This window comes from Gadus macrocephalus, chromosome 16 (assembly GCF_031168955.1).
Source record: "Gadus macrocephalus chromosome 16, ASM3116895v1".
NCBI lineage: Eukaryota > Metazoa > Chordata > Actinopteri > Gadiformes > Gadidae > Gadus > Gadus macrocephalus.
Window position 1 is genome coordinate 3,243,965 of NC_082397.1, and position 27,969 is coordinate 3,271,933.

Below are 27,969 nucleotides of genomic sequence, written 5' to 3' on the forward strand. Positions count from 1 at the left end.
TTGTTTTTGTTAAATGGTACAACTGATTCACTGTAAAGTTATAGGAGACATTTAAATGTTACACGGTAAAATGGTAATTGATTCTAAATCGGAGAGCTTCCAAGCTTTTTCATAATTCAAGTTCGATAGTTTTATTTGACATTAAATGAATAGACAAACATACAAATAAAGTGAATTATAGACTTGTTATAACAGTTGAACATTTGTCTCGCATTTTAAATTGTCTTGTCAAAACGAACAGAACCAGCAGCTAGTTTCTTTAAAAGCCTTGCCAAACGGCACTTCAGCAGGGTCAAATCCTCGAACACCAAATGAAAGATATAAAAAATAATAAATTCATAATGGAATGTTGTAAAGCTTCGCATAGAAAATCAAACTTCAATAGTACATGATTCTTGGGACATCTATTACAGTTTGTGGTCCCCAAGTCGGTTTCAGTTTCTTGGATCTCTTCATTGGAAGCGACATCCCTTGGTGCCAATCAGAAACAAATTGCAATGTCACCCGTGGCAGTTAATAAGTGATTGTGTGCTTTGAAAACAACATTCAAAGAAACATTACTATGCACTACTCGCATTACAGTGAAACATATAAATCTTCACAGTGAATAGGTGATTAGTCGTAACTTTTCCATACATTTAATAAAATTTTGAGGTTTAATTATTTGTCATATGCTCATTAACTCAAATAATCCTAATGGATATCTTAGCCAGTGTATCAACATAAACTAGTTATCAAGTAGTTACAGTAGTGTCTATAGTCCTTATCTAATAACCTATTGATAAAGAAGTGCTCTGTGCAAGGTACCAACATATTCACCCCTTTTTAAATAAAATGGAATAGTAAACCATGCTTAGTCAAAACGTCCCAAACAACACATGGCACCACTAATCAGTTGTCATACTCATCATGCAAATACCTGACACCAGTTCAGCCAATCAGAAAGAGCTTTGCAATGCCCTGCTTCGCCAGAGGTGGATCTACACCTGTGGTTATAGACCTTCAGTGCTCATGAATGTCTCGATGTTTCCCTCTGACCCCCCCACAGTGGTGGTCATTCTTCTCATTTCCCCTTCTTAGTCTCCAGAGGGCGGTAGGGAGTGGGGTCCGAAGTCGGCCACAACATCGGAACGACTGGGCCAAACACCAGCAACGACGTCAACATTCCTAACGCAGAAGATGAAGAGGGATGGGATATTGAATTTAAAGGATGATTAGATGAAAGTTAAAAGGAGACATAGTTAAAGGTAGATGGGCAAATAATGGTCTTCACATTGTCCACCCGGATGTATGCTGTGTGTAGATCAGCCTACCAACTTGTAGGCTGCTCTACTTAACCTACATCTGGTTGGACAGTCCCATGTGTGATGTCACAAGAGGGTCGATTTTAAAGTGACTTGTTAATGGCTGATCAACATCACACCTTTTAAGAGTAGCTAAACATGAGCTTAGCTTTAACAGTGGCGTTAGCCTGGTAACCTGGCAGCTAAACGTTAGGTGAGGCGTAGCAGTAGTGTCAGCCTGTTCACCTAGCAGTGGACCCGCCCAGTACACCAGACTGTACTCCAGGAAGGAGTTCCCACTGCAGGGGAACTGGGTAGAGAAGGCCAGCGAGGGGTTAAACACTGCCCCGCTCACACTACCACCTGGAACACACACATCCATATTTATAAATGCACACACATATAGATATATAATAGCACACATTAACACTGGCCCATTCTCTCTCGTACACACACACACACACACACACACACACACACACACACACACACACACACACACACACACACACACGGGGGGGGGGGGAGGGGCATCTTCAAGGATGCTCCCTCCCTGATAATATTGCAATCGAACACTGAACCTGACGGGTAAGTCCTACGCTATCCTACCCCCCGAACTAAAGCCCCAACCCTTGCAGAGCACATAAACACCCTACCTGCGTACACCAGAGTGGTGACGACAACCGCGATCAAGTGCACACGGTATTTCTCCTCCACCGCCTGCGTGCGGGAAATCACGGTCTGCACGCAGAAGGCGCCCGCGAACTCCACCGCGGCGGTGTGCGGTAGAGTAGCACGGATCTGGCTGATGCACCGGAAGCCGAGGAGCTTGTGTCGCAGGTGGAGGTCCGAGAGACCGAGACCCCACACCTGTGGCACCACCGCGCGAGCCACGCACGCCGCAGCGAACTGACACGCGACCCGTTGCAGGGCACACCTGCCCGCGATCCTTTTGCTGCAGGCACGCTCGAGCGCGCCGCAGGCGTTACCGAGCGCGCCGCCGAAGGTGAGCCCGTGTACCACGCACGCCAGGTAAGTGAGCGTCAGCGAGAGTCGCGGCTCCACGCGTCCTACCTCGGCCAACAGCTTGAGCTCATGCGTGCAACAGCAAAGCTGCAACGTGGATACAAACTCCACAGCGTACACCTCAAGTGCGGTTTCCGCGAACAGTGCACTCTTCTTCAGCAGCCTGCGGGATGCCTCGCACAGCAGGACCACCCCCACGAGAACGCACACAGACACCCCCACGTCCCCGTTCGCCATCTCCACAACGGCCCGTGATGTCAGTGGGGGAAACTGGTATCTGATTCTCCTCCTTCGTTTGTTCCTTATCCTCCGCACTGTCGGGGCCGATGCATCCGTTCCTGAGTGGAAAGTGATGCTGGAGTGGCCAGGTCCTGCTCACATGCGGAAGTGGATCTCCTCCTCCTCCCCCCAACCCCACAAATTCCACCGTCACCCCATAATGTATGCTTCTACTCTCCTACTTCCTTCCTCTTCCATCACACATGATTCGGGTATTTGCACAGCGTTGCACTTTTTGTTTCCTTCTTTCTTAAATAGGATACAGGCACACATTACACTTTTCTTTGTATTCTACCTTCGGCCTAATAGTAGCCTATTTAGCCCATTAATGCAGATGTCACAAAAATAACAGTGTCATGTTAAATGTCTGAACCCTACTTTAAAAATAATTGTCCACATGTTTTGTTTTATTTTCTTCTAGAGATGTGTGATGTTGACACGTTAATATTTTAGGAATGGTTACTTTGTGAATCGCTAGCTTTAGCAAAAGGTCTAACTAGTCTTGTGGAAGACTTCAGTCATTCGCATTAAGTGCAGGGGCAGAGTGCGTGCAGGTAGGTAGGCTAGTCGAGTCAATAATTATATTGGGCCGAATTAAATTATTGGACAGGCTTATTTTCCCAGATCACTTGATTAATTAATTGCTGTCGAAAGATAGCTTTAACAAATATGAAACAAATATTTATAAAATATACTGCTACTACTAATTTCATTTCGAAACTTTTATTTTGAAACAAAAACTTTTATTTTTTAGGCTGAGCTGCGGCGGCGCGAGGTTTGTGTTCAGAGGGAGAGTTTTCAAAGATAGCTTACCAGTCTGATTTGAGAACAACAGATCTTCACGTTCGCTACTATGTTTGCATTTTTATCAGGATTTTATGGCGGGATGACAGACCCCTACACACCACAATGGTAAACTAACGTAATTTTATTTTTTACTTAATAGGACTATCTCGCTATATTATAGCATTAAAGCTAACCTATACATTGTAAACATTCCTTACAATGACAGCTGATAATGTAACCTGTCTCTTCACTCGCATGGACATATTAAGAACTCGTCGCATAATAGTTTGGCGTTAGTGTGCATGTAAAGTGACCTAGGGATGACTGTTAAGCTGTTTCAGATATCTGGTCGTATACTATAGTTGGATGAATGGAGGTGAATAGTGATGCTATTCAGATATTTCGAGATCATGTTGGTATGTTTTGCAGATCTGTCGCCAAAGCTTTGACTTGGTCTGGGATCTCGTACGATGGACGCGTCTTCCAGAAACATGTTCGACACCTTGAAAGATCACATATGGGACAGTAAGATCAAATCTAAATGTCGTTTCTGATTGATCAACATCGCTTGGTGTTGTCCCCACTAAATGATGATTACAATGAGGAGTATGCATGTTATGTGTTTTTGCTCCTTTCAGGACACAAACATTTACCTACATTAATAAAACATGATAATACAAAGTATACGAGGTCGTGACCTGACCCCCCCCCCCATGTGTCGTAGTCGATCACCCTCTCAGGTTATAAGACGACCAACCCCCCCCAGGTGTAGTGACCCCACCCACCCCACAAAATGTAGTGACTCCACCCACCCATGTGTACTGACCATACAGCCCCAGGTGTAGTGACCCCCAGGTGTAGAGTGACCCAAAGGCGAAGTGCCCCCCCCCCCCCCCCCCAACAGGTGTAGCGAGCACATCCCCCCCATTGTGACCTTGGGTGTCTTGAAAGGCGCCTCTAAATTAAATGTATTATTATTATTATTATTATTGTAGTGATTATTTTATTCTCCATCATTTTTCTTTACCTCCTTTTTCTATTCTTTATTTATACCTCCTTCGTTCAAATAAAACTCTCTCCATTATTTTTCTATGCCCCCTTTTTCTTGATTTGTAATTCTCTCCATTTTTATATACCTCCTTTTTTATTTATTTTTTATTCTGCATCATTTTTTCTCTACCTTCTTCTTCTCGATTGTATGCAATGTGTCATACATGTGCTTCCTCGGTTTGTCAACAGACCTCAGGCAGATCGACCCTGACTGGTTCAACACGCTCACGGTGAAAGCGTCTAACGAAGAGAATAACCGAACCGGGCAGAACCAACCGAGACCCGCGCACGGGGGGGAGGGCTTCAAAACACCATTCGGCAAGAACGCAGTAGACAGCCAACCTTTCTCCACCCCCAAGATATTCAGACACAGCAGGAGTTTTCTATCCCCTGGCACGCAACATGATGGATCGTTTATTGAACAAGGTTATACACTTGTATACACATTTATTAGACATTTGTACGATTTTTGTACGTTTGTAAGTTCACATTGTGTAAAAGGCCTATATGGCAATGATTATATTCAGCATTCAGTCCATTTATTTTAGATTTTTGAAATACTTTCTGCTCTATCATTTCTACTCAATACAGATTGATAGGTCAATACAATACATGCTAGGTCATTGGCCAAGCCTGGTCATGCCCCCTATTTTCCATCTGGATTTAATTAAGATTATTATTTTAAATTTTTTCTATTAATAAAGTAGTGGAGTGTATTGATGGCGGCGTACATATACCAGTAGTGCTGATCTAGGGTGGCTGTGTTTACCGTCCTCTTAGGGAAGGAGCCTCTTCCATGGGCTGCTATGGGGACTGGACTGCAGGGGACGTCCGCAGAACGGTAAGTCTGGACCATAATTGGGGAGAGAATTATTGACATTGTGGTATTTGAATTGCCGTACTTTTACTAAATATTTTGCTCAACGATCCAATTATTTTGTAAGAAATTCCAAATCCAAATGAATTACAAATGATATTTGAAGCTAGGGTAGGTAATTTATAGTAGAATACTTTTTTGGTGCATTTGTGTTAATCAAATGCTATGACTATGAAATGCTATAAAAAAAAAAAAAAAGTTTTCACTCCATATTTGGCACTCATGACGCTGCAGTTCCTCCTCCAGTACCTCCGTGACCAAACTGTTCCGGAACAGGAACCATCCAAACCACTTTGGTAAGCTCAGCTGTCACTGTGATGACATCGTCATCGTCGTTCTTCAGCACTTTGTCTATATTGGTCAACGTTCTGTTTTTCATTGGTGTCTTTCTCTCTGGTCTACCGCAGAACTACTGGACACACCCCAGCGAACCCTGGTCAGTCTCTTCTCTCTCTCTTTCTCTCTCTCTGTCTCATTCGCTTATGTTGGTCGATCTCTCCTTTGCTCTCTCAGATCTGTCTTTGACTTCCTCTCCCTTTCTCCTTCCAATTTTTCTCTTTCAATCTCTCCATCTTTCTCTGACACTGTCTCTCTCTCTCTCCCTCCCCTCTTCTCCTGCTTTGTCTCTCATTTGGATAACCTCTGCTGAAGTTGTCCTTTTAATGGAATTGATCATGCTGGTGTTCCTCCCAGAAAATGATGGCGAGTCTTGGGGCCGAGGTGAACCCTGACGTGTCCTGGACCAGCTCCCTCAACACCCCGCCTAACGTCCCCTCGACCCTCATTCTGTGTAAGACCACCCACCACCTCGCCTCTTTGGTTTATAGACCTCTGAACCTTCTCCCCATGTGGCGTTGTACCCCAGCAGTCCACACCTTTTACTAGGGATTCTACAGTTAAGGAAAGCTCAAAAAATGATGCTTATTATTATAAACGTATTATACTTGACAAACTAGTTGTGCCTTCTTTCTGTATTTGCTACCTGATCTTTGGTTTATTCTGAATTGTGGTAGTATAATGTTGTTGTGGCGATATCTCACTCTTCTTTTTTTGATAATTTGAATATGATTACATTCAGTTTCTGTTCCTAATCTCTTCTGCAGCTAAAAACGAGGTGTTGTCCTCCCTTGAAAGCACGTCCGACGACAAAAATATCGTTGTGAGTAGTATTGTGTTTTATACTGTAGCAACTATCTACTAAACTGTGAAGACTTGTTTAACTCTGTAATAGTTGGCCTTTATTGGAACCCTGTTCTAAGTATGAGTTGAACAATAACCTTTTTGACATTTGGAGTTGGTTGTTCTGAGTAAGAAAATTGTAATGATAATGAAATCAGGTAGATGCTGATATCTACTGTTTTTCTTTAGTTCGTCCGGAAGCTCTTCCCGTCTCTAGCGGACGCATCTGGAGTCAACGTACAATCGCCCTCCAAGAACCCCAAACCCAACACCCCGCAAAGTAAGCACATATACCGTTTTACATTTCAGATGATTTAAATGATGAACTCAAGTAGTAGCAGTCTAAATAATACTGCCTTGATTTAATTTATTCATAGCGGGAGTGTGAAGACTCATTTTAAACCACACAGGTTGTACTCTATTCTAGCAGGAAGTCACGTAGCTCTAGAACGGCGCCGGGGTTGGCCACATAAGCTTCCATTAAACAAAGTCTTTCTATCTCCGATCTGAAATCAGCTGTGGTCGCTGGTCGAGGTGCCAGCCAGGAGGGAACGTCGTCAGACTCCACGCATTCCTCCCTGGACCAGGGCGACGAGCAGTGGAGGCAGACCCTCCCCGATGCCATCCAAGACAAAGAGCTCCGCGCCGCGGTGGCCGGCGTCCTGGACGGCGCGGAGAACGTCCTCTCCGTGTTCTTCACCAACAGCAGCTCGACTCTCAGGCGGGTCAAAAGCAAGGAGCGGATCAAACGGAGGCGGAAGGAGCGGACTCGGCACGCCAGGCGGGTCTCCGTGGAAAGGCTTGCAGAGACTGTCGGGAAAACCGAGGGGGATGAGAATCTGGAGGGGGCCGATCTCTGCCCTCCGGCCCCTTCTACTCCCCCCGGTCAGAGAGAGACTAGCGGTGGGGCTGGTGCAGACAGTCAGTGGTCGCCGATCAGTCTGACAGAGATCACAGAGGCTGGTTTGGATAGTTCAGTTGACAATCTTGGAAAACAACAAGAACCGGAATCCGGACATTTTACGGGAAAAACTGAATGCTTGTTGGATCCTACTAAAGTAACGTTGCAAACGTTGAATACAGCAGACTCTCTTTTTAGCAAGAAAAAAAGACAGTTTGTTTATAACGTTCACAGTCCACTACCTAGAGGGAAGGAAGAACACAAGCCAACTCAGAAAGCACAACAATCTAAGCTCATCTCTGGTAAGTCTTTATCATTGACTAACTTAAATAATTGATCCACTAATTCTGATACCGATAACGGTCTTCTGCGGTCAAATGTCTTTACCGTTAAGCAAGTGGTCATTTTTTCAATATTATGTTGATTACTATTAATGCATCAACGATATTCACATTTCTCAAGCATTGCCTTTTATTATTCCAGAGATGTTTTGTACATCTGTGCTGTTTGACATAATAAACTGAACTTTATAATGTCATGTTGTATTACAGATCAAGAACCGTGTGTGCATCGGCAGGAGCCAACAGCTGATGTTCCACCCAGCGTCCAGGGCCCTTTGGGGGGATGTGGTCCAGTTCCTTCTGCAGTGACGGGGACCAGTCAGGATCTGGACATGTCCCAGCTCTGCAGAGCCTTAGACCAGGATTTCACTCAAATGACAGAGGTTGTAAAAAAACAACAAGATCTCTTCTCCCCCTCCACCTGTCTGTTACTGGTCAAGGAAAGGAACAAGAAAATATTTACCAATGGGGAGGCAAGCCCGAGGGAGACTGTCTGTCCCCGCGCCGATAAAGGGCCAGAGCTGACGGGCTATGGGAGCAACTCCTACGCAGTGCCTGACAGTGGCATCCTGTCTTGTGCTACCGATCACCAAAAACTGTGCCGAACGTCTTCCCCTGTTCCCTCCATAGTCCCTAAGCAATCGTTCCATGGTGCAAACTCAACAGGGACCCAAAAGAGACTTGTTCCTTTTACCCCTCTAAGCGCAGAGAAGGAAAGAAGTCTTTATGACGAAATGGAGGAGGATCCACCCGAGTTAAATCAGTCCGTCCAATCCCACTCGATATCGGGCATTGAACCATTGATTGAAGAGTTCATCGGGCCTCAAGGAGACCTTGGTGGAGATGTTTATACTGAACGCAATACTGAAGGTCAGACCACTATGAAGGAGCAATACGGGTTAGGATTTCATCCTTCGACAAGCGGGTCATCCGGATTCAAAACGGCTTCAAATAAGGGGATTCCGATTTCTTCAGTGAATCTGCAGAAAGCCAGGGATATCTTTAAAGAGGTTGAGGAGGTAAGCTTTCCAAATGTTCCGCTCACCAGAAATGACGAATCCACAAGGAACGACATGAACAAGTCCATCCTACAAAATGATGTCCCAGTTTCAGCCATTCCAGCCGTCCCAGCCTCGGCCCAAGCCCCCGCCCCAGCCTTCGTCCCGGCAGTTTTAGGTGAGATAAGTGTGTGTAATCAACATCGTTTGACTGCGTCACAGAAAGCCCATGTCACAGAGCTGTGTAGCCTTTTAGAGGAAACACACACGCAGTATGATTTCACTCCGTTCAAACCTGCAGAGCTGAACGTAACTCGTCAAGAAGTGGATCTCTCCCCCAAAGCAACAGATGCAGAATTAGACCCAGACTCTCTTGTCGGTATCGTTTTTGATGACAGTTTTAGCTTCTATGCTGAAAAGCATCTTGATGAAAACGTCCAAATTCCTCTAGGATGCAGCAACCACATGGTTTCAACTTTGGACAATGAATCAGTTATTCCCCTGAAAAAGAATGAAACGTCCACCCCTATCAATGTACACACCACCAAACGAAAAGCCACTCTCAAAGCCGTCGATGTGTCAAATGGGCATGAAAATAATACCACTAGTTACACTAAATTACCCAATCATCAGGAGAAATATCCTTTGATGTGTAACCTAGGCTTTCAAACTGCTGGTGGTAAGTCCTTCAGTGTTTCAAAGAAGTGTTTGAGCAAAGCCAAAGCTTTGTTTTCAGACCTAGAGGACGGTTATTTACCATTCACAGACACTGCTGATGGCTCCCGTCATGTGTCGGTAAACAGTGGCGCCGCTTCCACTCACCAACAGATACCTAACCGTAGCTCGCACAATATTGCTTCTGGTGTGGGAACTAGCAACAATCTCCATCTTGATAGCCCGGTTTCGAACACCGTAAACAGCGGTGAAAAGGTCTCCATCACTGCGACAGAATCGCCCTTTTGTCCAAGCATCTCAAGTGATAAACCTACAGCTGAAAAACCCGGATGTGAGAATAGTCAATTTCATATGACTAAAGTTAGTGAACTGAAGGGAGGTTTCTCGACGGCCAGTGGGAGAGGGATTACCATATCAGCACGAGCTGTCAAAGCAGCAAGCAGTTTCTTCAAAGATTTGGATGCTATGGTAAACCAGGATGATGCTCCACCTCAACATCGGCAGTGTAACGCCGTAATGGTGAACGAAAAGGAAAGCGACTGCAGCCTTAAAAAGGAAACTTCCACAGAACCTGAGCAGAGGTACGGTGAAATAGCAAGCGCTTGTGTCGTGCCTTCTGCATCCTTGGCAACAAAGAGCGGTGATGACAACCAAACGTATAACGGTGGTTTCAAGACACCAATGGCGAAGGATGTTGTTTCTATCCCCAGGAGAGCGCCTCTGAAGGAGCGTTCGGGGTCGGTATCCTCAGCCTCTGCCACGCTGGTTGTTGGATCTTACCGTCACGGTGGTTTCTCCACAGCAAGTGGGAAAAAAGTGTCTGTGACAGGTGAAGCACTGGCAAAAGCCCAAAGTCTTCTGAATGAATGTGATTTGGTAGAAGAAGTAAAACTAAACATTGATGCTTCAACAGCACGCTCTCTTCCCGCTCCATCTCCAAAAGAGGATTGTTTTAAGCCGGGTGCTAGAAGAAGGTCCGCTTTGACCGCAAAGTGTCCTTGCCCTTCCTCTTCAGAGAATGTTGGCCCCAGTGTGGTTAGTGAGTCAGGTAGTGCTCGGGGTTTCTCTACGGCCAGTGGGAACATGGTGTCAGTGTCTGACAAGGCCCTGACCAAAGCCAGGTCTCTGCTGAACGAGAATTTAACCGACAAAGAAAAACAACAAGCTGCTCTAACAGGAAACCATCAGGGCCAATCTCCGAATCCGATTCTACTGAAACCAAGGGGTGGATTTCAGACCGCCAGTGGTAAAGGAGTGGCCGTTTCAGCTGCCGCTCTGCAAAAGGCGAAAGCAATGATGAGCGATTGCGATGCCCCTCCAACAGCAGACCATCAGGGCCAATCTCCGAATCCTATCCCAGGTGGATTCCAGACCGCCAGTGGTAAAGGAGTGGCCGTTTCAGCTGCCGCATTCCAAAAGGCGAAAGCAATGATGAGCGATTGCGATGCCCCCCCAACAGCAGACCATCAGGGCCAATCTCCGAATCCTATCCCAGGTGGATTCCAGACCGCCAGTGGTAAAGGAGTGGCCGTTTCAGCTGCCGCACTCCAAAAGGCGAAAGCAATGATGAGCGATTGCGATGCCCCCCCAACAGCAGACCATCAGGGCCAATCTCCGAATCCTATCCCAGGTGGATTCCAGACCGCCAGTGGTAAAGGAGTGGCCGTTTCAGCTGCCGCACTCCAAAAGGCGAAAGCAATGATGAGCGATTGCGATGCCCCCCCAACAGCAGACCATCAGGGCCAATCTCCGAATCCTATCCCAGGTGGATTCCAGACCGCCAGTGGTAAAGGAGTGGCCGTTTCAACTAGCGCACTCCAAAAGGCGAAAGCAATGATGAGCGATTGCGATGCCCCTATGGAGGCCCCCGCCCATTCCAATGGGCCGACCAAAGCTCCAAGACCTGGCAGTGGTTTTCACGCAGCCACCGGTAAACCCGTACAGGTGTCGTCCGAGGCCCTGCAGAAGGCTAAATCAGTCTTTGACGACTTAAATTGCGACGCCGAGACCGTTGCCCCCTCGACGTCAACGGAGGAAAAATTCAGAGAATGTCCAAGGAATCTTGAAGGAATGAAGTTGAGCTTCACCACTGCAAAGGGCACAATAGTCCAGGTCTCTGAGGACAATCTTTTAAAGGCGAAGAACCGTTTGAATGTAGAAGAAGAGAGTGTTTGTTCTATGTCTGGTGCTAACTCTCACTTGGAAGATAATAATGAGCTAGAGATGCTAGATGTTAACACAACATTACTGAACACGGATAATCGGAGAACTGAGAAGCAAACGACTCCCGGTGAAAGAAATGCTTTCACTTCTACGTGTGAAGATCTGGAAGGTGATGCTCAGAGTGCTGATACGAGTGCTTCAGTGGAAGGTCGGATACTGGCTGCAGAGAGTGCTCCAATGGTGTCAGAGAAGATGACGGTCCAATCATATGGTCCGGTCAATATAGCGGGAGAAACGCCCAACGCAACAGGGAAGAGATCCATAGATGATGCAGATTTGACTGGTGAGTGACGATGTAAAAAATAAGAAGGGATATATTTTTCAAAACTAAAGGTTATAGTCTGACCATAAAGAGGCCATACCTATATTGTGGTCGTTTTCAGTGTTGCACTTTGCAGACGGTCCCTAAACCCGCGGCTGAAAGCCGACAGCTCATAGAAGCCAATGCATTTCACCGCTCGCTAAAGACGGCTCGTTTGGATGAAAACAATGTTGTAGCTGGTTACTGCAATTAGCTAGAGGTGTCAATTGTGTCGCAACGATGTTTCACGGATGATCTATTGAACCGCAAACTCCGAATCTGCCAATTTTTTCCCAACTTTACGGAAGTTCCTCTCCGTTTATATGCTTTACTCACAGGTGTGTGAATTGACCTTGATATGAAGCGTCGGTAGCGCACGATAATATAAAATATTATCTCTCCTCTCCTCTCCTTTCCTTTTAAAATGACTCACCTCTCCTTTTATATGCTTTACGCACAAGTGTGGGAATTGACCTGGATATGAAGCGCATATCCTGCGACCGTAGCGCACGGAATGTTATATTATTTTAAATTTAAATAAATAGAAATTCAGCAGAGGTGGTCATATTTAAGTCATATTCATTTCCTTTCTTCTTATTACTAAATTATTGTTTAATACGCTACATTTACAAACATCTCTTCACCTTCCAGACCAACCTCCGCTAAAGAGGCGGTTATTGGAAGAGTTTGATCGTGCTGTGAATGGAGATAGGGCAAGGACCCTGCTGCCTGCTAAATGTTCTCCCCAGGGTAAAGTAACACACACTGATCCCAGGTCCCCATGCTACAGTAACACACTGATCCAGGTCCCCATGCTACAGTAACACACACTGATCCAGGTTCCCATGCTACAGTAACACACTGATCCAGGTCCCCAAGCTACAGTAACACACTGATCCAGGTCCCCATGCTACAGTAACACACTGATCCAGGTCCCCATGCTACAGTAACACACCGATCCAGGTCCCCATGCTACAGTAACACACACTGATCCAGGTCCCCATGCTACAGTAACACACTGATCCAGGTCCCCATGCTACAGTAACACACACTGATCCAGGTTCCCATGCTACAGTAACACACTGATCCAGGTCCCTACTGTAAAGTAACGCACTATGATCCCAGGTCCCTACTGTAAAGTAACGCACTATGATCCCAGGTCCCCAATGCTACCGTAACACACTATGATCCCAGGTTCCAGTTTTTAAGCAACACACTATGATCCCACGTCCCCCTGGTAAAGTAACACACTAACATCCAAGGTCCCGATTGCAGTGTAATCAATCTTGGGGTTTAGCACCCGGATGGTTGGCTCTAAGGCACCACGGCAACGGTTGCCCTTGGCAACGGTTGCCCTTGGCAACGGTTGCCCTTGGCAACGGTTGCCCTTGGCAACTGTTACTAGGGAGCCTCTGGTTGACCCACTAGCCCAGCTCGTCTTTTTTGTCTCTTTACTTTGGACTAAAATGTAGGCCTAATTAAACAAACCTTTCATTGATCAAGATTGGTGGCATAGATGTAGGAAATATTTGTATTGCTCCAATATTACAAAGATGAAAACATTCGCATTCTCAGTCAAATTCAGGGCTGATTTTTTTCTTTTCGTTTCGTGTGGAGCCCTAGATTTGATCAACGGGGAAGACTATTATTTTTTAAACTGGCATGTTCGACCTCTACTGGACAACCAGCCTATACTTACTTACCGATGTCCTTACCCTGATTTGTGTTTGACCCGATACAGGTTTTCTTAACGACAGGAGGGTCTTCAAGTACAAGGTCTCCCTGGAGCCACACATCACCGGACCACACAGGTACGTCTTAACGAATGGCAACGGACTGGGTTGCTCCTTTATTACAGCTATCGCTGGGACGTATGCGTCAGGCCTAAAAAAAAAATTGTTCGGTTCCGGTTTCCGACCGACCCTGTCAATTTATGTTTGACCGAGATTATTTTAGGAGCTTGGAAAAAATAAATAATAATAAAAGTTTTGATGCAAACTATAATTAAGTTTTTGTTCAGCACCTCTTCATGCACAAGGATGAGCGCATTCTCTCGTTTTTAAATGAAAACAACCTACCTATCATTCGCTGCCGCTGAAAAAAAAAAAAAAAAAAAAATTCCCTACCTACCCATGACCTCAACTGACAACCAACAGGAACCAAACATTTTTTTTTTAGGCCTCATCTATACAGAAAGGGTTTGTGTGTGTGTGTGTGTGTGTGTGTGTGGTATTTAGAAAACTCTTAGAAATGTTATATATCTGCTGTAAAAAATGGGCGCTACTAATACATTTAGATATACATTTAGGGCATTTAGCAGACGCCTTTATCCAAAGTGACTTACACGTAAGTACACTTGTCAGAAGAAAGAGAAATGACAATATATCGCTGTCGTTACAGTAAGGATGTTCATAGAACAAGTGCCGAGCTCTTACAACTCTTAGGTTAACCCATTCGATGTTTATAGCAAAGACAGCTAGCTTAGGATGCAACATGATGCTAAGTTCTATTTTTAAGTACTACTAACAATAATAAAGCATGTGTGCCGGTGTGTGTTTCCTCCCGGTTGTCAGGGATGGGAAGAGCTTTGTGGTCTACGCCAATCCGAAGCCCCCCCCAGGCCCGGCTCCCATGCCCGCCACCCCCCCCGGCCCCCTGGCCTCGGGCTCCAGAGTTCCGGTGTTCGTCCCTCCGTTCCTAAAGAGGAGGAGAACCGACACCCCCCAGTCCAACCCGGACCCCCAAGGCACGACCAGGGCCAGGACCCCTGCTGTGTTCATCCCTCCCTTCAAGAAACCCCTACAACCCCCCCCACCTCTTCCTCTTCCTCTCCCTCTCCCTCCTTCTTCACCGACACCGGCTGAAACCAGCCCGTACGTCCGAACGGCGACCATAACGACCAAAAGCACTGCGATGGTAACGGAGACCCACGGAGATGGAAGAGGGAGCGGTTGTCATGACAGCGAGGCAGATGGCGTCCCAGGGGAGTCTGCTGCCACGGCCTGTGACCCGGCAACTAGAAACCTAGGTAACCTGAGCTGATACTCTTTTAACCTTTTGGATTTAATGTTTGACATTTTCTACTGTCCCCATAGCAAAATAACGTCTCTACATCAGTGGCTCTGGCCCATGAGCCCATCTTAAGGTCTCAACAATGAACCCAATCGACATCTGACTGCGTAGTAATTTCCCGGTGAACGTATCCTCATCACAGCACACCACAAGTGATTCTAGCTTGTAGCTCCTCAAGTTCTAATGGTAGCTCGTGGCTACAAATCAATAGGCAGTCTGTCCATATATATATATTACCTTATTGAAATCAATAACTAAATACATCGGAATTATACCGTCAATAATCAATAGCGTATATGCCAGCATCTCCGATATATCTGTCTACTTGATAGGTGTTCTTAAGACCTTAAATAGGAAGGGATTGTAAGCAGGTTTTAGTGAGTTTAGTTGGTTTCAGTTAGAAGTAGCGTTTTGTTGATTTAGCTCTACTGGCGTTTTCTGTACGGGCGCCTTGAGATTGCCAAAATGTACTTCATAAATAAAACCAATCCTTGTTGTTCCCAGACGTGGAGCAGGACCCGGTGGACCCTGAGGGCCTCCGGGACCTCCGTCTCGCGCGCGACCTCCAGGACATGAGGCTCAGGAAGAAGAAGCGCCAGACCGTGCGTCCGCTCCCTGGGAGCCTGTTCCTGGCCAAGGCCTCGGGCGCGGCCAGGATCCCGCTCCGGGCCGCCGTCTGCGGGCTCCCTCCCGGCCGCCACTCCCCCCAGCAGGTACCGCGGCGCTGTCACACCAAAATTGTACCGAGGGCGAAAATCGTACCGCCTACGTATTCTGCGTTAGAAATTTTCGAAACCTGCCTGACAACGGACGATCGCGTCGAACGTTGCCTGGCAACGGACGATCACGAAGAGCGATGACGTAGGAAGGTTCATGAACATTCGCGAACATTCATTGAGCGTCACAAGACGAAATGATATTAAACAGATAACACTTATTTTACAAATGACATTTATTAGCGTTGCTAATTTTATATTTGTATTGTATTTAATTGTTTAATCGCATCTAGCTAGTAAACTGAGTGTATTAACACAAGCTAGCTAGACTATGATACACTTTAAACACTCAGTTTACTAGCTAAATTCAATACAATAATAATATAAAGTAAAAACAAATCTGTATTATGTTATTTTGTCTTTGGCAACATGAGCGCAAATGTTTTTTGAAACCTGCCCGGCAACGGACAATCGCGTCGAACGATGGCGTTATTATGTTTCAAACGTGGATTGCGTAGGCGGTACAATTTTCACCCCCGGTACAGCTCCACTATCGGGACCAGGGGTCAACATGCTTTAACGGCTGGTTTAAGTAAAACCAGTGGCCTCCTTCCTCTTAATAATGATTAATTATAAAGAATGAGTCATTAACAAAATGGCAACAACAAGCTATAAAAGTATATTTTATAGTTTCTTATTTCATGTATTTGTTGTTGGGTTTTATACCCCATTCATTTACTTGCATATTTATTCATAATTATACGTATGGAAGTAATATGATGTGCCAGAAACTATTTACATCATTCTTCATGAGGATTTGTATATAATATTATATGATTAGATATATATATATATAATACTATTATTATACATATTATTTAGTCATTTTAGCCGCTTCTACCAAAGCGAGTTACAGTGAATTAGAGATTCACGTCAATAAGGGGCAGGAAGGGCCTCTAACTCTTAGTATCCCTACAGGTACACTTCAGTGTGGACCCTTCAAGCCCATTACCTTTGGGGTTGAAGGTAATGGGCTTCAAACCCATTACCTTTAGCACTGGTCCAACCCCTCACTCACTCGTTGATGCCTGCATCCGTCTGTTCTCTGCCAGCTGTACCAACACGGAGTCCACCAGCCCGTGTGGACGGTGACGGCGGAGAACGCAGAGTCGTTCCGGCTCTCCTTCCGGCGGTTCTTCAGGGGGGGAGCGCTCGGTGAGCAGGGGGGGGTCCAGCTGGCGGACGGAGGCTGGCTGGTCCCCCGGGATGACTGGACCCTGGGCAAGGAGGAGTTCTACAGGTAACGCACCCCTACTTGACCCCCTAACACCTGGATGGTTGATGGCACAATTTTGAATTTCAAACATACTAAGTTAGATGTAGGTAGCATAGACACAGAAACTGAAACCGACAACATAATGATTCGTACCCACGTGCAAACTGCTATCTATCTTACCAGTATGATGCGATTCACATTATGGGCAAATGTTGCTTTAGACGAGGTTTAAAACGATGTGTGGGGAAGAAGATGATACTTACGGTCACAGGTCCAAGATGTTGGAGAACCAAAACAAATAAAGACAATCCTCTCCCTGACGCTGTGTCTGTTGTGTTGGGTCCCCAGGGCTCTGTGTGACAGCCCGGGGGTGGACGTGAAGCTGCTGAGCCAGGAGTGGGCGTACAACCACTACCGCTGGGTGGTCTGGAAGCTAGCCTCCATGGAGAGATCCTTCCCTTTGACCATGGCAAGCCTCTGGCTGAACCCAGAACAGATTCTCCTCCAGCTCAAATACCGGTACGCTACTCTGCGATGCGCCCTGTGTCCATTTAGCTTTATCAACATTGATCTTTCTTTTGTTCATTTTTTTATTAAGATTTGTATGAACCTCTTAATACATAGGCATATTTATAAAAAGCATATATGTTATTTAGAAAAAGTATAAGAAGGAAGAAACATCTTATTTTTTATTATAAAAGCTTTTAAGCCCTGACTTTAATGTGTATATACTAGTGCTGTCAAGCGATTAAAATATTTAATCGCGATTAAAAAAAATAACGCCGTTAAAATTGGTTTGCGTTAACGCCGTTAATTTCGCGTTTAACTGACAGCACTAGTATATACTGAATATTGAACCATTGTCCCAGTAGCTTACCCAGTACTCCCAGTACCTTCAGTGGTCTCACCTCCACGCTGTGTGTTGTTCGGCCCCAGCTACGACGTGGAGGTGGACCACAGCCGGCGCCCGGCCTTGAGGAAGATCACGGAGCGGGACGACGCGGCCGCCAAGACCCTGGTCCTGTGTGTCTGTGGGGTGGTCCGCCCGGGACCGGACCCCCGCGCCCCCAACGGGCCGGCCGACCAGCAGACCCCCCAGGCCGAGTCCCACGCCCCTCCCCCGGGCGTGGTGTGGCTGACGGACGGCTGGTACGCCATCAAAGCCCAGCTGGACGCCCCGCTGACGGCGATGCTGCAGCGCGGGCGCCTGGAGCCGGGAGGGAAGCTGGTGGTGTATGGAGCCGAGCTGGTGGGGTCCCAGGACGGCTGCTCCCCCCTGGAGGCCCCCGAGGGCCTGATGTTGAAGGTACCCTGGGGAGGAAGGGCTGCACAATATATCGAATTTTTATTGCGATGACGATATTGGCGTGTTCTCGCAATATTTTCGCAATATTTTTTTTAAGTAATGCATCCGCAAAAAAAGTAAAACCAAAAATGAAACTAGCCCCGCCCATGCAGTCTATCTCCGCTGCAAAGCAAACCAAGCGCTCCCTGTACACCTGTCTGCGACTGCACACAGCGGCGCAAAGCCTGAAAAGGGGGGGGGGGGGGGGGGGGGGGGGGGGCGTAGCTTGAAGATTTTTTTTTCAATGAATAATCGTGGTAAATCAGTCTTGTTTTAAAGTTGCTCAGAGTTGGGGCAAGTCTTAAATCCTCAGGGAGTTTATTCCAGCTATTTGTTGCATAGTGACTAAATCCCATGTTTCGTGTTTACTCTGGGGATAATTAACAGATTGGTCTCAGAGGATCTTAGTGGTCTAGAAGGCTTATGTAGTGGAAGCATATCTGTTAAATAGTTTGGGCCTAAACCATGTAGGGATTTATAGGTTAGCAACATGATTTTAAAATCAATTCTCTGACCTACAGGAAGCCAATGTGACGATTTAAGAATTGGTGTAATATGTTCATATTTTTTGGTCTTTGTTCTAGCAGTAGCATTCTGAACAAGCTGAAGCTTCCTCAGAGTTTGTTTTGGGAGACCTGTGTAGAGGTTAGCATGTTCGACGGACGGATGGTGAATCTGCGATGTCCTCAGTCCTCCTGTAGTCATCTTGGAGCCTGACGTCCTAACCCTGACCTGTCTTTAATACCTTACTCCCCAGGGAGTTCAAATACATATCATTAAACAAGTTATCAGTAAGGGCAGGTCATAGACAGAGCGAATGCGCTCCCTATCGCTTAAGACATCAACACTTTCTGTCGTCATTTGTTTTTGTCGGGTGCTGATGTTATTCGTCGGGGCGAATTGATAAACATGTACGCGGTGATCGAAACTCACATCATCAGTAATCTCGACCGGTAGTAACCAGTGTAGTTTTGGTTGTAATCTAGTTGACATGGAGTGCAAGTTCTTCCTCCTTGAGTGGGACCGATGATGACGATGATGATGATGTTGACGATGACGACGACGATGATGATGATGATGATGATGATGATGATGATGATGACGACGATGTGTTTTCCCCCAGATCGGGGCCAACAGCTGCAGACGGGCCCGTTGGGACGCTAAGCTGGGCTTCCAGCGCGACCCCCGGCCCTTCCTGCTGCGCCTGTCCTCTCTGTACAGCACCGGGGGGGCGGTCGGCTGTGTAGACCTCCTCATACTCAGGAGCTACCCCGTCCTGGTGGGTCCATGCTACCGCCCGGTCCGGCAGGTTCTGTCGGATAGCGACGGAAGCTAGCACACCGGAAACACTAGTTAGCGTTGCAACTTGTAGAGCAACTGGATGTTTGGGATATTTGATATTATTAATTGTTTTTATGATTTTATTCTGTCCTTATTACTAATTCATTCTTATTGTTGTTTAAATATTGTTCTTTCTGTTAAAAAAACGCAATTTTCTGGGATTAAATTAGGTACATGTCATTCTGTCGGAGAGCAATAGAAGCTTGCTCACCTGAAACACGAGTTTTTAGCTTTTGTCTTTTAACTTTTAATAATGGTTATTTATGTATCCAACCCTTCCTTTCTGGGATTAATAAAATACTATCTTATCTTATCTAAACCTTGGCCTCTGTCCTTGGAGTTAAGAGAAGGTTCTAATTAAAGATATATTTATTGTCTGTTTTTCATTTCAGTGGATGGAGAAGAAGCAAGATGGCGTCTTTGTGTTCCGTAGCGGGCGAGCAGAAGAGCGCGAGGCTCGGAGGTACGACGACCACAACAATAAAACCATGGAGGCCCTCTACGCCAAGATCCAGGCGGACATCCAGAGAGAGGACAAAGGTAGTGCTGGGGCTCGGAATAGTCTGTAGGTACTGACTGAAACACTTTGCTATGACAGTGTGTGGTACCGGGGTTTGGTTCTTAATGGTAGTAAACAACTGGTACAAACGGGTCGTACTAAAAACCCTCACATCTCGCTGGCCTCCCGCTAGGTTTATTGGACACACAGTAGCCTAGTTAAGTGCATGCTAGTGCTACTTGTAAACTAGTACAAGTACTAACGAGCATGATGTGTCACGATATGCACAAATTATCTTGCGTGTGTGATGGAGAGGTTCAAATGGAAATGGACTGGACTACTGGACTTCTTGGGGATTGTGTTGGACCGTGGTTTTATTGGTTTCCCTGGTGTGGTCTTTGGGGACTATGGATGTATTGGTTTAGTCCTCGGGTTTGGTCTGGTTGTATTGGTTTTCCCCTGCGGTGGTCATGGGGGGTTCAGTAGGGGGGTACGCGCTGACCGGTGTGGGGGTTCTCACAGGTACCGACCCGCCCGCTCGGAGGAGGACTCTGAGGCAGAAGGACGTGGAGAAGTTGAGAGATGGAGAGGAGCTCTACGAAGCGTTTGAGAACGACCCTGCTTACCTGGAGGTAGGCGCACGCACGCACACACGCGGAAGGCACACACAGACACGCACTCACAGGTTAGGTGACAACGTTAATACAGCCTGAGATACATTTCCTTGTATTAAGGCCCAATCCCATTTCTACCCCTTACCCCTTCCCCTTGTTTTGAAGGGGGGAGGGGGAAAGGGGAAGGGGTAAGGGGTAGAAATGGGATTGGGCCTAATGAAGATACATGTCATCCCCTGATGCTCTCTCCTCTCCTCTCCTCTCCTCTCCTCTCCTCTCCTCTCCTCTCCTCTCCTCTCTGTCGTGTCAGGCGTGTTTGAATGATCAGCAGCTGGAGGTCCTTCAGAGCTACCGGCGCTCTGTCCTGGAGAAGCGGCAGGCCGGGCTGCAGGAGCGCTGCAGACGGGCCCTGGAGCAAGCCCAGGACAGCCAGGGGGGCTGTCCCCGACGAGACGTCACCCCGGTCTGGAAGCTGTGTGTGGTAGACGCCCGGGCGTCGCCCGGCGACTCTGGTGGGTTTGCTATACTCGAACTTCAATGTCCGCCTTGCACCAGTGTGTGGCCAAACTCCTCCTCCTCCTCCTTGTGTTCAAACTTTAATATCTTTTTAATGAAATATGATTGTTAACCAGGATCTCAGAAATAGCGTCGGCTTAGCTCAGGAGGTAGAGCAAGTTGTCTTGTAGGTTGCTAGTTTGATCCCCGGAGTGTTGGAAGTGTCCCTGAGCAAGACACTTAACCTTAACTGCTCCTGGCGAGCTGGCGGTCTCCTTGCATGGTTGACTCTGCCGTCGGTGTGTCAATGTGTGTATTAACCGATGTATGTCGCTTGGAATAAAAGCGTCTGCTGAATGCCCTAAAAGAATTGCACGATGAGAGGAGTCGAACTAGCTACTGAAATCATAACTGAAGAAAGGATTATTTGGGTTTCTACTTCCGAATGAATAATTCTTCCCTTTGACTGAGAAGGACGGCGGGTCATTCTGCATCCACGTACCTTGAACCACGTATATGCTGTTAGAGAAACTACATCGTGTTCTCTACCGTGAACCACATATGTCCTGTTAGAGGAACTAGCTGCTATCCTCGACATGAACCACATGCCATTGGAGGACCTACATGCTATTCTCTACTGTGAACTATGTAAAGGCTGTTGGATGGAAATAAATCCTAGTCTGTCGGGAACCATCTAAAGGCCGTTGAAGGAGGGGTGCTATATTATGGGATGTTTCCGTTTCCTCATCCAGTCTACATGTTGAACGTGTGGAGGCCACCAGCTGACCTGCAGGCTCAGCTGAAGGAGGGCGCTCGGTACCGCGTCTACAACCTCTCCGTCACGGCTGGCAAAAAGCGTAACCCTGGGGCGTCCGTCCAGCTGACCGCCACCAGCAAGACACACTTCCAGGAAGTACAGGTAACCCATGCCCAAATAAGCCCTCTCGTTCAGGTCCAATTTCAATTCATTCACCCTGATACATTTTTAAGTCTCTTTTACTTTAGTTTTTAATTTATTCTATTTTATCCTATTTTTAATTGATCACTTATGTCCCTGCTTGTTTATATTGTGTTATACATATATATCACTGTTTGTTCATTGTTCATTGTTCATTGTTATTGTCTTAGTGTATGCACCTTATTCAGCAAGCCAAATTCCTGGTTGGTGTAAAACCCTTCTTGGCAATTAAATCTTTTCTGATTCTGATTCTGATATTTTAAGCTATTTTAATGCGGCTTAAAAATCATATGTACCAATTTTTTTCAGACGAAATCATCCCATTTAAAGGTACAAAAGCGAAAGCTGAGAATGTACCTAGCGTGGAGCGTTTACTTGACGCTTTTACTTTAACTTAGTGCTATTAAAGTTTGCAAAACGTTGTGCTATTGCATCTTTAACAGAGAAAAACATCACTAGAGTACATGCATAGTAACCTTACTGCCGGGGATCCAGGTGGGCCAGGACTGGCTGTCGGATCATTTCCAGGCCAGACAGTCGGTCCACTTCCAGGAGCTCCAGCGCCCAGAGGTGCAGACCCCCTGTGGGGAGGTGGACCTGGTGGGATACGTCGTCACCACCGCAGACACGCACGGTAGGACACTGTCTTCACCAGACTGGGGTCTGCATGTTTGCAATGTTCTTTCAGATGAAACAATCATCATATATTCATAGGCTGTTCGTGTTTTATCGGGGGGGGGGGGGGGGTACGATACTGTTGAAAAGCATGAAAAGCATGTCTGCTAAATTTCTACATTTACATTACATTTACGTTACATTTACATTTGGTGTTTTTAGCAGATGCTTTTATCCAAAGCGACTTACAACGGTTAACACACACATTGACACACCGACGGCAGAGTCAACCACGCAAGGAGATAGCCATCTCGTCAGGAGCAGTTTTAGGGTTGAGTGTCTTGCTCAGGGACACATCGACACTCAGCTAGGAGAAGCTGGGGATCTTAGTAGCAACCTCCCTGTTAAAAGGTCAAGGTGCTCCACCTCCTGAGCTAAGCCGACCCACTAAACTAAATGGTAATGCTAAACATGAAACGATTCAACTTGCCCTTAATGTTCCTACGTGAAACCCAGGTACCTCCCCGGTGGTGTACCTGGTGGACGGGGACCTGAACCTGGTGAAGGTCCGCTGCTTCTCCTCCCTCCTCCAGTGGGGCCTGGAGGAGCTGGTGAAGCCAGCCACGCTGCTGGCTCTGAGCAACCTGCAGCTCAGCGCCCGGCGTGCCACCACACTTCCGGTCCTGTACGCCAGCGACCTCACCGCCTTCTCCTCCAACCCCCGCGAAGCCCACCTGCAAAGCGCCCTCGCACAGCTGAGAACGCAGACCCGGGTACGACGTGTTACAGGGTCGTACGTTAGCCATCGCTTTCTATGCATTATTGATAGTGCTGTCAGTTAAACGCGTTATTAACGGCGTTAATGCAAACCAATTTTAGTTTTTTTTTATCGCGCGATTAACGCAAATTTATTATTATTATTATTTATTTTTTCTTTGGCTCAAAACAAAGAAGCAGTAGCCTGACTGCTATGTTGAGGCAGTATGTTTGTATGGTCATCGTTTAATTGCACTATTGCACTTTGATCAGTATATGCCAATGTTGTTATCAATAAAAAAACATTTGCAAAAGACAAGCCGATGCACTTCACCATGTTGATGAGAGCATTAAAATGAGAAAAATGAATGGGACAAAGAAATCAAGAGATATTTAGCATAGAAAAAAATGTGCGATTACTCGCGATTAATCGTGAGCTAACTATGACCTTAATGTGATTAATCGCGATTATTAAATATTTTAATCGCTTGACAGCACTAATTATTGATCATGTAGGACCAGTATTGCCGCCACAGATCTCGGATCCATTATCAATGTCTCCATGTCTCTATGTCTGGCCTTCCTCCAGGCTCAGGACGGGTTCCTCCGGCGAGCCCAGGAGACGCTCAGCTGCTGGAACCAGGGCGAGGACGCGGCCGCGGGCTCTTCGCCCTGGTCGACCCGGCCCAGGACCCCGGCCATCCCAACAGCCCCGGGGCGACCAAGCCCTGCAGTCTGCGTGAGTAATCTTTAGGAAGTCGTTGTTCCTTAAAGGCTGAATTCTGCTGCTGCGTTGAAAAGCCGCCATAAGTATCCCATGGCATGCATTGATGGTTCCGCATCGCTGATTCTGACCATGTATCAATTTAATATGGATTTAACCTGTCTTTAGGCCTAAACATTTTTTTTGTTCGGGTCCGGTTTCCGACCGACCCTGTCAATTTATGTGCGACCCAAATTATTTTTGCATCAAAAAAATGTTGATGCAAACTATAATTACGTTTTTGTACAGCACCTCTTCTGTACAAGGATGAGCGAATTTTCTCGTTTTTAAATTAAAACAACCTACCTATCATTCGCTGCCGCTGGAAAAAATAAAATAAAATAAATTCCCTACCTACCCATGACCTCAACTGACAACCAACAGGAACCAAATATTATTATTTTTTTTAGGCTTTATGATGTTAATCTCTGTACAATCTGATGGTAATCCCTGTCAAATGAATCGGTGCCGTTGTGTGTGGCAGGTGACTCCCCTTCAGCCGACCTGGCACTTCTCCGCCACCTCGTCCTCCACTCCCCAGACCGACAACCCTCCTCCTCCCCCGACTAGTGACCCCAAGACCCTGCGTCGCAGGAGAGCTCTGGACTATCTGTCTCGCATGCCATCACCCCCGCCGCTCGGCCCCCTGGGAAGTCTGGCGTCACCCGCCTGCGTCAAAAAGACCTTCAACCCCCCACGCAGGTCCACAACGCCGGCCGCCGTTGCAACGACGAGACACGTGGTCGCCGTGGAAACGACGACCCCAGCTCCACGGACCACGGGTCGGACCGTGAAGGAGCAGGAGGAGGAGTGGGAGAACGATGAAGGACTAGCGCAGATTGACACGCAGGTCCTGCATGGTGGAGGTGAGGCCTCCTGACCAGTAGGGGGCAGCACTCCGGTCGTTCCGCTGCTTAGACCCGTTGGAAAAACTTGTTTTGTTCTTGTTGCACTGGAATCATTGACTGACGGTTAGAGTGAATGCCACTCACTGCATTGAGGTCCCAAAGTTGTTATCGATCGATAAATCAGGGGATGACTTGCTATAAATCACCTTTGGTTGGTGTCAATTCTTGAATATTTATATTTTGGTCAAACTGTAAGATAATAAAAACATTTGGCATATTTGATGAATACATTTGTATTATTATGAATGGACAGGTGCTGGAAAGTCTATTGGTTAGGGTGTTTGACTCCCAGCTGAAAGGTTTAGGGGCGTGAACCCCCAATGTCCACGGTCTGTCACTTCTATTTTACACCAATTTAGAACTTTTAATAATTTGACCCGAGTGTTTTTTTCACGTCTGGATTATTGTTACATTCCTCAGTCAAGCTGCCTTAGCTAGACTACAGCGGGGGCTCCAGAAACAGCTGCCCCAACACGGATTCCAAAGCTTTGCATGTTCTTGCCCAGGGACGGCTGGTATCAATGGGCTAGTGGGGCTAAGCCCTCCCTATCTTTTACAATAAACATGAGAACATTATTAAATTATTGAAAATATTAAAATATAATAATTACTAAAACTTAGAATTGGTTGATTTTGGTGCAACGGAGAAGCAACAGCACCAAATGATCACAAAAACGCAGGAAATACATATAGATATGTTGCTTGGGCTAGAAAAGTAGAAAAGTCAGCCCAGACGATCTGTCTGGGCTGACTTTTCAAAGCCCACGCTTAAGAAAATCAGCATCCAATCGGTGTCGTCCAATCGTGATTGACAGGTGTTATGACATACCCCCTTGATTTAGAGACCATTTGGGCTAAATTAATATAGCCCAGTGGGTCACCAACCTTTTTGAACCTGAGAGCTACTTCATGGGCACTGAGTCATACGAAGGGCACCCAGTTCTATACAGTCTTCTGAAATAACACATTTGCTCAGTTTGCCTTTAGTTATATATTACTATTAATGATTAATGATACTCATCTATGTGAAGACATGTTAATTAATTAAATCATGTTAATGCTTTCTCACAATAATTATCAACAGGTGGGAAAGAGTTGTTCAAGAATGAGTAGTGCTATTTTTAGAACAGGCCTGCGGGCGCCATGGTGCCCGCGGGCACTGTGTTGGTGACCCCAGACTCAGTGGTGACGGTCACTGTTGGAGGCGGGAGAAAAAAGTGGAAAAAAAACTGACCACAGTGGCGAGCGCTAATTTACCGAACGAAGTGGACTATCTACTGACTCATCCGTTTTCGTTGATGTCTTTAGAAGAAGAAAAATAAATATAGAGACTGGGGGCACATCGGCCAAACGTTCAGATTAAACAAAAGGACACTTCGTTCATTTTGCACCTCTTGGTTCGAATGGAAAGACTATCTTAGCTAGGAGCGCTCTCTTCTGTTTCCCTTGCGTGCGACTCAGAAAGGCCGGGCGTCGATGTGAGCTTCTCTTCAAATAAGGTAGGCCCAAGCTGCCCTGATATAGATTTTATTCGGGACATGATGCTTGCTTCATAATGTTTGTAATTAAAAACAGTGCAGTTGGCAGTCGTTACAGTGCGAACACGTTTTGTTTACGTGTGTGTGGGTGTGAGAAACTTTTGCCATCAGAACATGTTTGTACTGTAGCCTACTTATCTAATTGTTTATAGAGCATTATTAATTGCTGTAACTTGGTGCTGTATCTCTGGACTGCACCTCGGATGTGATTTTGGAAAATCATTTCGTTTCTCCATTGCCTGCTGTCTCCCTGCATTCTATTTGTTGTGATTCGAATCCTGATATTGAATTTATTCGGGACATGATGCTTGCTTCATGTTTGTGAAATTTTTTTTTGCAGTTGGCAGTCGTTACAGTGCGAACACGTCTAATGTAGTCTCTCTCTCTCTCTCTCTCTCTCTTTCTCTCTCTCTCTCTCTCTCTCTCTCTCTCTCTCTCTCTGTCCGTCCGTCCGTCCGTCCCCCTTCCCGTGAGGATGGGACATTGGGTTGGTCGCTGTAACACTGGTTACAGCGGCCCCCACAACCCCCCCACCCCCCCTTCCCGTGAGGATGGACACTGGTTACAGTGGCCCTCACCCACACCACCACCCCACCCATTTCAAGTGTATATTGTCTATAGTTCTCTGGAAACCTATGGTGGCATCATGCCTTCAGTGTATATTGTATATAGTTCTCTGCAAACCCATGGTGGCATCATGCTTTCAGTGTGTATATTGTATATAGTTCTCTGCAAACCTACTGTATGGTGGCATCATGCCTTCAGTGTGGTTATTGTCTATAGTTCTCCGCAAACCGATGGTGGCATCATGCCTTCAGTGTGTCTTCAACAACCACACATAAAGGGTTGCACATATTATATTGATATTTTATCGTATTTGTCTAAATGCATACTTGACTGTAGATAGATTTATGAGTGAAGTTACCAACACAATAGATTGGCCGTAACTCACCCATTTTAGAATCACATTCTCTCTCGTGTATAATTCCCAATTATTATTGATGTGTTTGCACTTTTAATCTTGCCGCCACTGGTCTTGCCCCAATTTAATTTCCCAACGTTTAACTCCCCTCAGAAGCTTGCCCACATTACCCCTTGGAGCTTCTTGTTCCTGTTTGTCCCTCATGCTAGTACCTTCTATGTGGAACCGCCTT

At 46.3% G+C, this 27,969-nt stretch overlaps 2 protein-coding genes across 4 annotated transcripts; one reads left to right on the forward strand and one right to left on the reverse strand.

The window, feature by feature from the left end:
• Positions 1-105: 105 nt before the first annotated feature.
• On the reverse strand, positions 106-2,714 carry aqp11 (aquaporin 11). Its single transcript, XM_060076477.1, has 3 exons — positions 1,940-2,714; positions 1,530-1,646; positions 106-1,167 (listed from the first exon to the last, which is right to left on the reverse strand). Exons 1-3 carry the CDS (start codon positions 2,544-2,546, stop codon positions 1,064-1,066), a joined length of 828 nt encoding a protein of 275 aa, XP_059932460.1. The 5' UTR covers positions 2,547-2,714; the 3' UTR covers positions 106-1,063.
• A 51-nt stretch (positions 2,715-2,765) lies between these two features.
• On the forward strand, positions 2,766-25,503 carry brca2 (BRCA2 DNA repair associated). Of its 3 annotated transcripts, XR_009529859.1 has the most exons (28): positions 2,766-3,500; positions 3,804-3,899; positions 4,614-4,850; positions 5,205-5,265; positions 5,536-5,597; positions 5,709-5,737; positions 5,995-6,091; positions 6,405-6,460; positions 6,670-6,760; positions 6,997-7,683; positions 7,933-11,901; positions 12,571-12,669; positions 13,661-13,730; positions 14,493-14,947; positions 15,496-15,704; positions 16,820-17,007; positions 17,332-17,502; positions 17,920-18,289; positions 19,452-19,607; positions 20,062-20,209; positions 20,691-20,800; positions 21,093-21,294; positions 22,030-22,196; positions 22,731-22,869; positions 23,367-23,623; positions 24,196-24,345; positions 24,854-25,346; positions 25,380-25,503. XR_009529859.1 is itself a non-coding variant. In XM_060076441.1 (27 exons), exons 2-27 carry the CDS (start codon positions 3,845-3,847, stop codon positions 25,247-25,249), a joined length of 8,631 nt encoding a protein of 2,876 aa, XP_059932424.1. In that variant the 5' UTR covers positions 2,766-3,500; positions 3,804-3,844; the 3' UTR covers positions 25,250-25,503. The 3 variants fall into 3 exon arrangements, 2 of the variants coding, with proteins under 2 accessions (XP_059932424.1, XP_059932425.1); XM_060076441.1 differs by having other exon boundaries at positions 24,854-25,503; XM_060076442.1 differs by lacking the exon at positions 12,571-12,669 and having other exon boundaries at positions 24,854-25,503.
• The last annotated feature ends 2,466 nt before the right edge of the window (positions 25,504-27,969 follow it).